The following is a 15128-nucleotide window of genomic DNA, read 5'->3' as shown; positions in this document are numbered from 1 at the left end:
CTTTCCGATTCAAGTTTAAACTCAGTGATAAGGGACCTTTTTTTACAGCCGAGTCCGAACGGCGTCCCGCAGTGCGACATCTCTTTGCGCAAAATGTTTTAAATGACCATGCATGGTATTTTACCTCGCAAATGTTGCCAACATTAAGAGGGGATAAACACTGTTTTGTTATCGCCGGGATTCGAACGCGTTCAGCATCATAGGCTACAATGGCACGCATTCGATATCCGCATTCAGAGCGAGGTGTCCCCACCCTAAAAAGATATTAGACAGTTAAAGAAGGCGCAGCGGAGCGGGCCCAGTTCGGCTAGTACATGTATAAAATATGAAACGTTTTTCCTTTAACTGTATATGCAAATTGCTTGCCTTGCTTGCTAACTTAGGTGAAAAATAGCTTCGGAGGTGTCTAAAATTTTGTTGGTTGACCTCGTATTTTGTGATTTGCGAAGATATTTGTAAACCGATTTTTAACTTTAAATAGATTCGGGTTGCTTACAAAATTTACAATAATTCTGATGCACCACGTTTTGAAATCCGATTCTTCAGTTAAAAGTAATGCGAGTTAGAAATCAAAAATTGTAAAAAAAACGTGTTTTGCTTTCGATGTTCATGCAAATGACGACAACACACACACACACAACAACAACAAATACGTATAATACGCACAACTCAAGACGTAAAATCGGAAGATCGCTTGCTGCGGAAGCTATATCAGGTTATACACCGATTCGGATCATACTTGAAAAACTTCAGCGAAATCGGACAACAATTGCAGAAGCTAGGGGCTCAAGATGTCCCATCGGAAGAAAGACGGACGGACATGGCTAAATCGACTTAGAATGTCAAGACTATCAAGAATATATCTATTCTTTGTAGGGTCTCAGACCAATATTTAAATGTGTTGCAAAAGGCGTGACAAAATCAGTATACAACCCATCATCGGATTGAGATATTACTTTACTTTAATTGGCTATGACAGAACATTTGTTCCACTAGCCGAACGCAGAAAAGCCTTCCAAGCTCCTCGATCTTCTGCGCTCAAAAAATCTCTGCCACCAAGTTTCGAGGTGTCTCTTACAACTTGGTCTTTCTATCGGGCTTTTGGTCTTCCCGGTTTGCTTGTACCACCGTGTTTGGCTTCAAAAGACTTCTTTGCTGGAGCTTTTTCATCCATTCTGACAACATGACCTAGCCAACGCAGCCGTTGTATTTTGATGCGCATAACTATGCTATTGTCGTCATACACAGCTCATGCAGCTCGTGGTTCATACGTCGCCTATATTATCCCTTAACGCAAACTGGTCCATATATTTTACGAAGAATCTTTCTCTCAAATACTCCAAGCACTGTCTCATCTGCTTTCACAAGTACCCATGCTTCAGAACCATATAACAGCACGGGTAGTATCAGTGTCTTGTATAGTGTAATCTTCGTCTGTCGAGAGGTTGCCTTGTTTCTAAACTGCTTACTTAGTCCAAAGTAGCATCTGTTTGGCAGTATTATTCCTCGCTTAATCTGAAAGCTGGTGTCATTCGCTTCGGTAAAGGCGGTGCCATTTTCTTTATCTGCTCGGTTGTACAAGGCTTTTTGGGAGTTGAAACCATCCATTTCGTCTTATCTCCATTTACTGCCACACCCATTTTCACTCACAAGATGGCACATTTCATCTTGTCTCCTTTTTTGTGTACAGGACTTAGTATGTTGAGGTTCTAATCACCGGGTATGCGTTCTTCTAGCCAGATTGCGCAGATAAGATGGTGCATACGCCTTATCAGCGTGTCGCCTACGGTCTAAAATAGTTCAACGGGTAACTCGTCGGCTCCTGCTGCCTTGTTGTTTTTAGTCGGGTTACTGCTAATTGGACCTCAATCTGACTAGGAGGTAAACATTCTACACCATCATCAGGGATTGGTTCTGCGGTATCCTCTTCGCCGCCAACATCGGACACTAGCAGTTGGGTAAAATGTTCTTTCCATATTCGCAGCATGTTATCTGCGTCAGTTACCAGATTTCCTTCTTTGTCTCTGCGGGAGGATGTGTCTGCACCAAAGCCCATTTCCTTTTTCTATCTGCGGAATAGACGTTTCTCCTCTCTCCCGAGAAGAGGGTGGCTCCATATACCGCATTCTTGGCTTCAGTAGCATCTCGACACTCTTGGTCGTTCCATGGATTTCATGGAGGAGGCTTTCGGTACCCAAGTACAGATTTCGCGGCATTTTCCATGGAGTGGGCAATAGTTTGCCACTGCGCCATTATATCATCGGAACAAGGAGTGCTTTCATCAAGCAGTTGGGTCAGTCGAGTGGAGTATGCCGCTGCCATTTGTTGTGTTTGCAGCTTTTCAATGTCCAGCTTCCGTACATTGTTAGATCGTACTTTCCTCGCCATGTTCAAACGGGTGCGAACAAGGTAATGATCCGAATCTATATTCGCTCCACGGATCGATCGTACATCTAACACGCGTGATGAATACCTTCCATCTATCACAAAGTGATCAATTTGGTTTCTCGTGTTTTGATCGGGTGACAGCCATGTGGCTTTGGGAATATTTTTATGTTGAAATCTGGTGCTACTAACTACCATGTTTTTTGCCGCTGCGAAATCTATCAGTCTCATCCCATTACTGGACGTTATCTCGTGGAGGCTAAACTTTCCGACTGTTGGACCAAAGATGTCATCCTTCCCTATTTTCGCATCCCACAACGATTTTAATATCATGGGCGGGGCAGCGGTCATATTCTCTCTCTAGGTGCTCGTAGAAAATATCCTTGATCTGCTCGTCTTTGTCTTCCGTCGGGGCAAGGACACAAATAAGGCTTATGTTGATGAATTCCGCTTTTATGCGGATTGTGGCTAGCCTCTCATCCACCGGAGTAAAGCTGGAGACAAGGTGTTTCAGTCTCTGACAAACCACAAGTCCACAGCCAAATTCATGTCTTGTGCTATGGTAGCTATAGTATAGTTCGTCACCGCTTGGTGTTGTGATGACGCCATTCCCAGTCCATCGCACTTCCTGTAAGGCGGTAATATCTGCCTTGTACTTCTCTAATACATCCGCCAGAGCGTAAACTGCACCTTCTCTACAAAGAGTGCGGACGTTCCAGGTGCAGATCCACAAATCATGGTCCTGTTTTCGTTTGCGTGGGTTTTACTATTCCTTTGTTTTTCATAGTAGTTCTCATAGTTTTCCGGGGGTGCGATACTGGCCCAGCGCTCCAACCGCTTGGGTTTTGAGGGGTTGCACATGTATCCCTCGTTGTGGCGTGCCGCTTGCTCTAAGATCCGAAGCTCGCCGCCAGCCACCCCCAACCTGGAAAAAGACGCTAATGTTTGCCATTGGTTATTTGAAGGCGCCAATAACTCGCCTTGTCATCTCGAGTATCATTGGCACTCAGTATTTAATTAAAAGCCAATGCCACCTGACTTCTCACTGAGATTTTCCCCTTCGAAAATCGCCGACTGCCCGCGGCCTCCGCTACTCCGCATATAAACGGAGTTTTCCACCATCCGCAACCTGTGAACGCGACCTTTAGTTATCAGCTAAGTTACCTGTGGTAACGATGGACACCACACAAGTCGGAGCTCAAAGTTCCAGCCTGTGTGGGGCTCATTGTTATCCCCTGTCGGCCGGGATATCGGGGTATATAAATCTTTTATTACGTTTGTAATACTTCAAAATATTCGTCAAAGACCCGATACAATCCGTCCGGTCGAACGCGTAAAGCTAGTCACTTGCAATTTTGCACAAGTACTAAATATTAATGTAGGTCATTGGGGATAGCACATGGGCCATATCGGTTCAAATATAGATATAGCTCCCATATAAACCGATCTCTCGATTTAACTTCTTAAGCCCCTGAAAGCCAAAGTTTTCGTCCATAGTGTTCTGTTAAGAGTTCCAGTACGGTGTGCCAAGTACGGTCCGAATCCCCCTATAACCTGATATGGCTCCCATATCCCCCCATCTCCCAATTTGACTTCTTTAGCTCTTATAAGCCGCAATCTTTGTCCGATTTGGTGTTCCGTTGTGACTTTCAACAACTGTGCTAAGTACGGTTCGAATCAGCCTATAACCTGATATGGCCCCCATATTCTCCGATCTCCCGATTTGACTTCTTTAGCCCTTATAAGTCGCAATCTTTGTCCGATTTGGCTGAAATTTCGCATGTGGTGTGCCGTTATGACTTCTGGCATCTGTGCCAAGTATGGTCCGAATCGGCTTATAACCTCATATAGCTCCCATATAAACCGGTCGCTCGATCATCCTTTGTTTGGTTCCTGGAAGCTTTAATTTTTCTAGTTTGACAGAAGTTTGGTAAGTAGAATAAAATTATGCCCTTCAATTATATTTTTATACCCTTCACCATAGGATGGGGGTGTACTTACTTCGTCATTCTGTTTGTAACACCTCGAAATATGCGTATAAGACCCCATAAAGTATATATATTCTTGATCGTCGTGGCATTTTAAGTCGTGCTAGACATGTCCGTCCGTCTGTCCGTCCGTTCGTATGTCTGTCGAAAGCACGCTAACTTTTGAAGGAGTAGAGCAAGCCGCTCGAAATTTTACACAAATACTTCTTATTAGTGTAGGTCGGTTGGGATTGTAAATGGGTCAAATCGGTCCATTACCTGATATAGCTGCCATATAAACCGATCTTGGGTTTTGACTTCTTGAGCCCCTAGAGGGCGCAATTCTCATCCGATTTGACCGAAATTTTTCACATAGTGTTTTGGTGCCACTTCCAACAACTGTGCGGATTATGGTCCAAATCGGTTTATATCCCGATATAGCTGCCATATAAACCGATTTTGGGTCTCGACTTCTTGAGCCTCTAGAGAGCGCAATTCTCATTCGATTTGACTGAAATTTTGCACGTAGTGTTTTGATATCACTTCCAACAACTGTGCGAAGTATGGTTCAAATAGGTCCATAACCTGATATAGCTGCTATATAAACCGATCTTGGGTCTTGACTTCTTGAGCTATTAGAAGGCGTAATTCCTATCCGATTTCGCTGTAATTTTGCACGTTGTGGTTTGATATCATTTCCAACAAATGTGCGAAGTATGGTTCCAATCGGTCCATTACCTGATATAGCTGCCATATAAACCGATCTTGGGTCTTGACTTCTTGAGCTTTTAGAAGGCGCAATTCTTATCCGATTTGACTGAAATTTTGCACATAGTGTTTTGATATCACTTCCAACAACTGTGCGAAGTATGGTTCAAATCGGTCCATAACCTGATAGAGCTGCCATATAAACCGATATTGGGTCTTGACTTCTTGAGCTATTGGAAGGCGCAATTCCTGTCCGATTTGGTTGTAATTTTGCACATCGTGTTTTGGTATCACTTCAAACATTAATGCGAAGTATGGTTCAAATCGGTCCATTACCTGATATAGCTGCCATATAAACCGATCTTGGGTTTTGACTTCTTGAGCCTCTAGAGGGCGCAATTCTCATTCGATTTGACCGAAATTTTTCACATAGTGTTTTGGTGCTACTTTCAACAACTGTGCGAAGTATGGTTCAAATCGGTCCATAACCTGATATAGCTGCCATATAAACCGATCTTGGGTCTCGACTTCTTGAGCCTCTAGAGGGTGCAATTCTCATCCGATTGGGCAGAAATTTTGTACAACGGCTTCTCCCATGGCCTTTAACATACGTGTGCAATATGGTCTGAATGGATGTATAGCTTGGCACAGCTACCATATAAACCGATCTCCCGATTTTGCTCCTTGAGCCCCGAAGCGGACTATAACTTGATATAGCTCCTCCTCCCCCTTCTCCGTCCATATTCATTATTCTTTGTTTGCCTAAAAAGAGATACTGCGCAAAGAACTCAACAGATGCGATTCATGGTGGAGAGTATATAAGATTCGGTCCGGCCGAACTTAGCACGCTCTTACTTGTTTTTCATAAATTTTTTACCTGTTAGAATTCGTTTTTTCTAGTTGCAAATATTTTTAAGTCCTAATTTATTTTTCGTATAAGTTGCAATACTTTTTGTTTTGTTAAAATTATATTAAAATTTTTTGTTTATCGTTGTTTCCATTTTATATTTAAAACAAAATTTAAAACACACAATCAAATAAAACTTAAAATTTATTAAATTATAAATAAAACAGTGCAGTACTTACATCATAGTTCTCGGGCAAACCAGGTGGACCTGGTGGTCCTGGAGGACCCACGACACCAGGCATGCCGTCGACACCTGGCTCACCTTTATGACCTTGTAGACCTTCGGGGCCACGAGGACCAGGATCGCCCCTATCGCCGCGATCACCTTTGGGACCGGGGGCACCACGTTCACCTGGCACCCCAGTAGCACCCTAAAAATACACAGCAGCGATACAGCAACACAGTTTCGTAGAAGAAACATGAGAGGGGAAGAAACAAAACAACAAAAGAAATAAATTAATAAAGTTTTATATGGTTGTTTGCTAAAGGCTCATAAAACTATAAATAAAAGGGAAATAAAAGCGTTGAATGAATGAATGAGCACTAAATAAATACCATCAAGCTTTCAGGTTTGACAACAAACTAAAATACCAAAACCAATACCAAAGCCCTCCAATACCAAAACCAATAGATTGGGGAACACAAATGCCTAGCAGTACCAAAACTAAGGTGTGTTCTTTGGCACTATCAAAAAGGACACAAGACAAATTATGGGTAATTTTTATGGGACCAAGAATTTTTGGCCAAAATACATGATGACCATGATAACCAACGGCAGCCGAAAGTAGGTGGGGTTAATCCTGGGGTTATGGTTTAAATCAAAGGAGAACGAAAAACAAAGTGTGGCAGGAGTGAAAAGAACAAAAAAAAAACAAAAACAAAAACAAGCTCTTCACATTAAACGGTAGTAAAATTCTGTTCCTTGGGCCATAAAATTTACACTACATTGACACTCCTTGTTCGTAGATAGAACGACACAACAACGATTATAACTGCAAGCCAGCCAACAGCATGGTGGGGGTGGCATTGGGTCCTTAAGAGGCTCTTTTGGGGGTCTTGGAGTTCTGGTTGTAGGAAATGGTGACCATGTTGTTGGATAAGCTTTAGATACGATAAACGTTTGGTGTAAGAAAAACGTTTTTCCTTTCGGCATATTTTCTTTGGTTTCTTCATTGCTTTGCCTACTTTTGCTTTTAATCCATTGTGTGTTAAATTTATCACCAAATGAAAACGAATGTGAATGTGGGCAAAGGAAAACGTATTCCATCCAACAACAAGAAATAATCATGTTTTCTTAATGATTGCGTGTCCCGATATATATCGCCGTCGCCGTCGTCGTCGTAGTCTTTGTTGCTGTCGTCGTTCCCAGAAAGTGTTTGCCGTTGTTAACTCTGATATGCGCCAAGTGCTATTAGGGAGTGGGTGGATGGGTCAGGCCACCTATGATTTTTATCATGTAGCCCTAGAGGGAGAGACTATATGGAATATACTAGTTTTATATACATATGGGTATTTCCCCACAAATCCAACACTTTTGATTCTTTGTGCATGGTTGGGTAACAAGATTTCGTTGCCAGGGACACATTTAAAACCCGTAAGGAAAGGCAAAAGTCGGACAGAGCCGACTATATAATAGCCTAAACCAAACTATGTTAAAATCTAGTCAGATTATAAGTAGAAATATTGAATAGAATCCATAATAGGACCTTTTGAAGCGACTACAGCCTAATGGGGCCATATCGGATGAAAGATATATATAATGGAGCTATATCTAAATCGGTTCCGGTTTTAATGAAATTTTGCACACGTATTGGAACGTCAAATAAAACATATCGTGCTTAATTTTGTTAAAGTTAGCATGTCGGTCTATGACCCTGAACGCCTGGGTTCGAATCCTGGCAAGACCCTCAGAAAAAATTTTCAGCGGTGGTTTTTACCTCCTAATGCTGGCAACATTTGTGAGGTACTATGCCATGTAAAACTTCTTTCCAAAGAGATGTCGCACTGCGGCACGCCGTTCGGACTCGGAGGCCCCTTATCATTCAGCTTAAACTTGAATAGGGCTGCACTCAATGATAGGTGAGAAGTTTGCCCCTGTTCCTTAATGGATTGTTCATGGACAAAATTTGCAATTTGCAATAACCACTGCAAACGCATTTATTGACGAAACTTGCCAAAACTTTGTACAACGCTTTCCTAGACTACAACTACAATATCTATAAAGTTTGGTCCAAATCGGGTCACATTTAGATATAGTTCCCATATATATGTTCGTCCGATTTTGAGGAATTTGGCAGGAAGGAGTCGCCTATGGCTCTTAATATAACTGACGAATTTCATAGAAATTGGCTCAGATTTAGATATTGCTGCAATTTTTCACCTATAAAGCCCGATTTTCACTTCTGAAGCCATTGCAAGCGCTTTTTTCTACCAATCTTGCCAAAATTGCCCACAACGCTTTCCTCGATGACCTCCACAATATCTAACAAGTTTGGTCAAAATCGATATTTTGAACATAGTTGCATTGCTCGAATTTTGATATGGGGATTTTCGTTATCGATCTGAAAACATCTGCCGAGGTCCATCAAAATTAGTTCAGATTTAGATATAGCTCCCACTTTGTATTTATAGAGTAGGTGTAGGGTATAATAAAGTCCGCACCGCCCGACTTTTGCCTTTCCGAAATGGTTTTTTTGTCTAGTTTATAAGGACACAGCCCTTCCATTCTTCCTCAATCTCGGCGAACTTGCACATGTGTCTCTGAGGAATGTCCTTAGATCCGTTGATAAGATGGGTTCGCTTTATGGTGCTGTGATCTGCTGGACGGCGCTCCAAAAATCCACCTAATGTTTAAATCCAAAAGATGGCTTGTCTGGTCATCACAGCCGCACTGAGGACGACATAATCTAATAACACTGAATTTAACCTCTGTGCTTAGGGATGATGAGGGAAGGGGGCCACGGTCACTGTTGCATTCCGGATGCCATGGATAATGGCGGTAGGCTGAGGAGGGTCTCAGGCTAGCTGTCGCAGAGACCGATTCGGGAGAGATTGTTCCGGATTTGCGGTGTTTGAGTTGATGGCTCCAGTATGTAGTCAGGTACGGGATTGGGCTCTACTCAAAGACACTCGACATCGGTATGTCAGTTAGACTGCCGGACGAGTATGCGGTCTTTCAGGCAGAGGTCTGTGCTTATGTTTGCCGCAAAAGAGGTCCGAATCGAAGGTCAAGAAATATGTGGACAGTATGGAGACCCTCAAAGCCATAAAGTCGAGGACGATGCGGTGGAAGTGCGTGGCTGGCTCATGACCTTGTTCCGAGCCCGGGACACATTGGTGTCCTGGGAAACGAGAAGCCGAAAAGGTATGACAGGAAGGGATACTTCACGGCTGCCACGCCGGTCGGCGGTCTTGCACACGTGCCTTTTGTTGAACTACTGAACAGAGTAAAGTATGGCCAGTAGATGGCCAGTGCGGAAGCGGTGGCGAAATGGGACTCTGTGGATGGACATCACATTATCAGAATACTCTATCCGTATATTATCAGTGCATCTACTTCGTCAAATGCACAAAGGTGCGATACCTTGTACCACAGTACCAGTGTAGGGTGGAAACAGAATGTCTCCGGTGGATGGAAGCATAAGACCTTGGGACAATCCTCAATTCCAGGCTATGCTGTGCATTAAAATCACGGGAATAACCCGTAAACCCAGGCGTCCGCGTATGACGCTGGACGCCTGCGTTCGAATTCTGTCCGGATAATAAGAAAACAGGTAAAAGGTAGCTACGTTCGGCCGGGTCGAATCTTGAGAACCCACCACCATGGATTCAACTAAAATATGGGAGCTACATATGTTTAAAGACCTATTTGGACCGTACTTAGCACAGTGGTTGAAAGTGTCCAAAATTTCCGCCAAATAGGATAAAAATCGCGGCTTGTAAGGGCGTAAGAAGTCAAATAGGGAGATCGGTTTATATGGAAGCTATATCATGTTCTTGACCGATTTGGACCGTACTTGGCACAGTGTCTTAGAGTCATAACAGAGCACTTAGTGCAACATTTCAAATAAATCGGATTATAATTGAGTTCTGTAACGTCTCAAGAAGTCAAGATCAGATATCGGTCTATGGTTTGACATATGAAAGATATATCAGGTTATAGACCAACTTGGACCGTACTCGGCACAGTTGGTAAATGTCATAACAAAACACCATGCGCCAAATATTAGCCAAATCGGACAAAAATAGCGGCTTCCAGCAGCTAAAGAAGTCAAATCGGGACATCGGTTTAAATGGCAGCTATATCAGGTTACAGACCGATTTGCACCGTACTTGGCACAGTTGTTGGAAGTCATAAGAGAACACTATGTGCAAAATTTAAGGCAAATCGAATGAAAATTGCGGTTTGCAGGGGCTCAAAAAGTCAAATCGGGAGATCGGTTTATGTAGGAGCTATATCCAAATCTGAACCGATATGCCCCATTCACAATCCTCAACAAACGACTTCGTGAGAACAAAATAATTCAAATACCAACTCAATTAATAATGATGAATTTTTAGCGGAATTCATGGTGCGCGTTTGCTTGTACTTGAATCATGTCCCTCGTCAGTTGAGAGGTTTTCGTGGTTTTCTATTGGGTCTTGGTTTTCTCTTTAATCGCGATTTTGTCTTTAATAATGTCGTAGCATGCCTATGTTCATGCACTCATGAATGTTTTGTAATCATTCACGATCAGGTGATGGTAATTGGTTGTTGCTTTGCAACAACTTTGACAAGTATTGTCCAAATCGGTTCATAACCTGACATAGCTCCCTCTAGCTCTTTATCCGCTAGAGGGCGCAATTATTTTCCGATTTGGCTGAAATTTTGCACGAAGTGTTTTTTTCAACTTTTTAATAACTGTACCAAGTATGGTTTAAATCAGTTCAAAACTTGATACAGCTCCCATATAAACCCATCTCGGATCTTGACTTCTTGAGCCGCTAGAGGGCGCAATTCTTATTCGATTTAGCTGCAGCTTTGCATGAAGTGTTTTGTTCTGACTTTCAATAACTGTGCCAAGTATGGTCCAAATTGGTTCATAACCTGATATAGCTCCCATATAAACCGATCTTGGGTCTTGACTTCTTAAGCCGCTAGAGGGCGCAATTATTATCCAATTTGACTGAGATTTTGCACGAAGAGTTTTGTTATGATTTCCAACAACTGTACCAAGAATTTTTGAAATCGGTTTAAAATCTGATATAGCTCCCATATAAACCGATCTCTGATCTTGAATAGAGGGCGCAAATATTACCGGATTTGACTGAAATTTTGCATGAAGTGTTTGTTTGTTATGACTTTCAAAAACTGTGCTACACAATGACTTTCACTTTGATCTGCAAAAGTCAAACCAAGCATGGCTTCAATCGGTTTATAACTAGCTCCAATAGCATAGCTGTTCTTATCCATTATCCTTTGTTTGCCTATAAAGAGATATCGGGCAAAGAACTTGATAGATGTCGTCCATGGTGGATGGTATATAAGATTCGGCCCATCTGAAACTAGCGTGCTTTTACTAGACAATTTTTTTTTTCAATGCGTTTTTTTTTCGTTTTTTCTGTCCTTGATTGATGTCTTGTATCGTGGTGTGGTGAAGATCGTATTGCCTCTTCTTCTCTGCGAGGTGCATTGGGTTAATTGGTTGTGGACCAATGTGCGTTAAAATGACCACGCCAAAGCTGCAAAATCATATGGAATGACCCATATGCATAAAAGTGTCCGTGTTTATGTTTTCTTTTACTTCTTCTTCGCTTTTGTGCCATTTCTTATCGGATAAAATTAATTGCTGTAAGTAAGAAGGGATTAGCACGATGGTGGCCGGCCATACCGGAATTTCCAGTATTTCACCATATTTCATCAGTTTGTCTTGGTTTCTTATTTTGATGTTGGCTTAGCCCCAAGGCATCCAACAGCGTCTGTTTATACACTCTTCCTCACAGACACACACACACACATGCATAGACACAAAACCTTACTCTCTCTCTCGAGCTAAAGAAAGGAAGAAATATGCTTTGCATTACATTCACCCTAAGGAAGTAAAGTAAGTGGGAAGTAAAAGCCTAGAATCAATTGGGTTAAGAATTTTTGAACAGCAGGTGTACAAGGATGTCATGGACACAGGTAAAAGTATGAAAGATTTTTGGTATGATAAAAAAACATATTTTCTAAAAGAAATTAGTTTCAAAAATCTTCCATTACACCAAAAATATAGAAAAAAAACTAGAAAAATATGAAATATGTAGACTTTGCTTTGGGCTAGGTAGATGGAAACTACTATGAGCACAAGTCTTCCCAGTGAGTAATTACTGGGTTGTACATTTACCGAAATTTTTGCATTATTCGATAAATCGTTTTTTGAAAATTCAGTTTCAATTATTAATCGAACAAAACCGAATTACCGATAAACCGATTAATCGAAAATATATTTTATAATGGTTAGGTAAGGTTTGGTTTGAGTGAAAGACTACCATCAGACTCATTTCGACGTTTTTATCCATTAAGATACCACAGGAACAGAAGAAGGAAGATGCCTTCTAGTTCCTACCATTGAACCATCCATGTCGCTTTCAAAAGCCCAACAACTTGCGAATGTTCACATCCGCTAAATCAGACTGTTTCTCAGAAATTAAGATTTTTTTTCGAATTGATTGGAAAAAATGACTGTGCTTAGCGGCAAAGTGAAAGAAAGCTGGGAGTATAGATTAAAAACTTCACATATTAAATATTATTATGACTTCTGGCATCAGTACAAAGTTTGCCCCAAATGATCGGGCAAGTGCTGGCAAACAAGACATATATTTTCAGGCGTTTCAATATCCAAAGGATTAATAGATTAGCCGTTTCAAATTATTCGACTAACTGTTTATTTGCAAGTATAGCATTTTCACCTTGAAGTTTTTTTTTTTTTTTGCCTATTAGGGCCTCTCTTTCGAGACGTGCTCAATGATCCAAGATTTTTCTGGATCACCACACACACCAACCACTATTCATAATTTCCGATCCTACAAAGTATATAAATTTCGGATCGTCATAAAATTCTAAGACGATTTAACGATGTCCGTGTGTCTGTCATTCTGTCCGTCTGTCCGTCCGTCTGTTGTAATCACTCTACAGCCTTCAAAAATTAAAATATTGTGCTAAAATTTGGCACAGATATGTCTTTTTGATGCACGCTGGTTAGGTTTTTGAACGGAACAAGTTTTTGAACAAACCGGACCATATTTGGATATATCTGCTATATAGACCGATTTTCCGATAAAGGGTCCGAAGCCCACAAAAGCTTTGTTTATTACCCGATTTCGCTGAAATTTAAAACAGTCGGTTATTTTCAGCCTCCCAATATCCGACCAAAATATGTTGCATATCGGACTATATTTAGATATAGCCGTCATATATACCGATCTACCGATATATACCGATCTCCCGAATAAAAGCTTTATTTAACCAGTTTAAGACTTCCCGACAACTCTCGATAAAGGGTCTGAAGCCCATAAAAGCTTTATTTTTTATCCGAATTCGCTCAAATTTGGAATAATGCGCAGTTTTAAGCCTCCCAATATCCGGCCAAAATATGTAACAGATCGGACTATATTTAGATATAGCTGCCATATAGACCGATCTGTCGATAAGGGGACTAAAGCCCATAAAATCTTTTTTTATTAGCCGATTTCGCTGAAATTTGAAACAGTGAGTTTTTCTAAAAGTCATGATATCCGGCCTTAAAATGGTTCAGATCGGTTTATAATTGGATATATCTGCCAAAAAGACCACTCAATGTCCGTGCCGAATTTGGGTGCTTAAGTTATCCAATATTCACCGGATTGTGACGAAATTGGGTTTACAGCCCGGCCCGGGTGAACTTAATGCCTTTTTCCTTTTTTTTTTTTGTCTACGTTGCATTTCACGGAAAACCACCCATCGAAGCATCTCTAATTCACGCCAACTTTTTATTGTCTACTTGGTTCGAGCCAAACAGTGGTCTTACATGTCTATGCACACTTGACGACGTGCCCATCGGGTCTACTGTCGTCACAATCTTCATTGTCTCTATCGTTGAGAAACTTTCCAGAAGAAGGTTCATAGACTCACTCAGTTTGAAAGAACACTCCCCAAGATGGAACTCTAATTAAAATACAGAAACTGCTTCGTCCTCTTTCGATCGACGTTAGGCTAGTGATACATGACAGTCCGACATCTATGTATAGATTCGCACATGACCACTGACTCCGCATTGACCAGCCCCTCTTCTATTACAGGGTAGCTGACACGAACTGTTAGATAACTTCCACACATCCTTGTCATGGGTATTAACGAAAAATATTTTCACAGAAAAAACCACTGTGGTCGTATCAATTCACAGTGTTTTTTTCTGTGAAAATAGTTTTTGTTGATACCAATGACAAGGATGTGTGGAAGTAATCTAAATTTCAGAATTCATTCACTTTTGCTCGATATGACCAGAATTGCCCAGGTGCACGAATGTAATGTGCCGATATTTTGGCTTTCTTCAGCACATCTATACTGGCAATTTATTTAGACCTTACCATGTTTTTTTTTTTAGCCGACCAAATAAAATCGTCCATCGGATTGGACTCTGGCGAATTGGACATGCAATGGGTGGACATCCACTATGTGGTCATTGTGATATTTATATAGCTGATCTTTGAAAAATGGGTTGCCAGCGTAGTTCAATTGTCTCATGGTCACTCGCAGCACTAGTAGCGATCTACCTTCTCCGGGACCTACGCAAGCTGGGCTCCTGTGAGAACATTATGCGCAACCCAGATCCATCACTAGTGACATCCACCCCTATCCGAGTCTGATTTCCCTACAGGCTCTAAGCCCTCTTGTCGTTCGAAGAAATAAAGCCAGGTGGTTGAAATTTTGCACGAATATTAATGTAGGGCGGCTGGGATTATAAATGCGCTATATCGGTTAATATTTTGATATAGCTCCCATACAAACCGATCGCGGATCTTGACTTCTTCAGCCGCTAGAGGGCGCAATTACTATCCGATTTGGCTGAAATTTTGCACGAAGTGTTTGTTTATGACTTTCAACAACTGTGCAAGAATGGTCTAAATCGGTTTTGCAAGCTGATATAGCTCGCTTTTAAACC

At 41.5% G+C, this 15128-nt stretch overlaps 1 protein-coding gene across 9 annotated transcripts in view; it reads right to left on the bottom strand.

Annotated features, from left to right (window-relative positions):
• LOC106090109 (collagen alpha-1(XVIII) chain) overlaps positions 1-15128 on the bottom strand; it is a 1585531-nt gene that overhangs the window by 491703 nt on the left and 1078700 nt on the right. For all 9 annotated transcript variants that reach the window (XM_059369513.1, XM_059369516.1, XM_059369517.1 and 6 more), the window contains one exon: positions 6147-6338. In XM_059369513.1, the coding sequence (XP_059225496.1) occupies positions 6147-6338 (192 nt within the window). The remainder of the gene's footprint in view (positions 1-6146; positions 6339-15128) is intronic.

Source organism: Stomoxys calcitrans, chromosome 1 (assembly GCF_963082655.1).
Source record: "Stomoxys calcitrans chromosome 1, idStoCalc2.1, whole genome shotgun sequence".
Classification (NCBI taxonomy): Eukaryota; Metazoa; Arthropoda; class Insecta; order Diptera; family Muscidae; genus Stomoxys; species Stomoxys calcitrans.
This window is presented reverse-complemented; position numbering and strand designations above follow the sequence as displayed.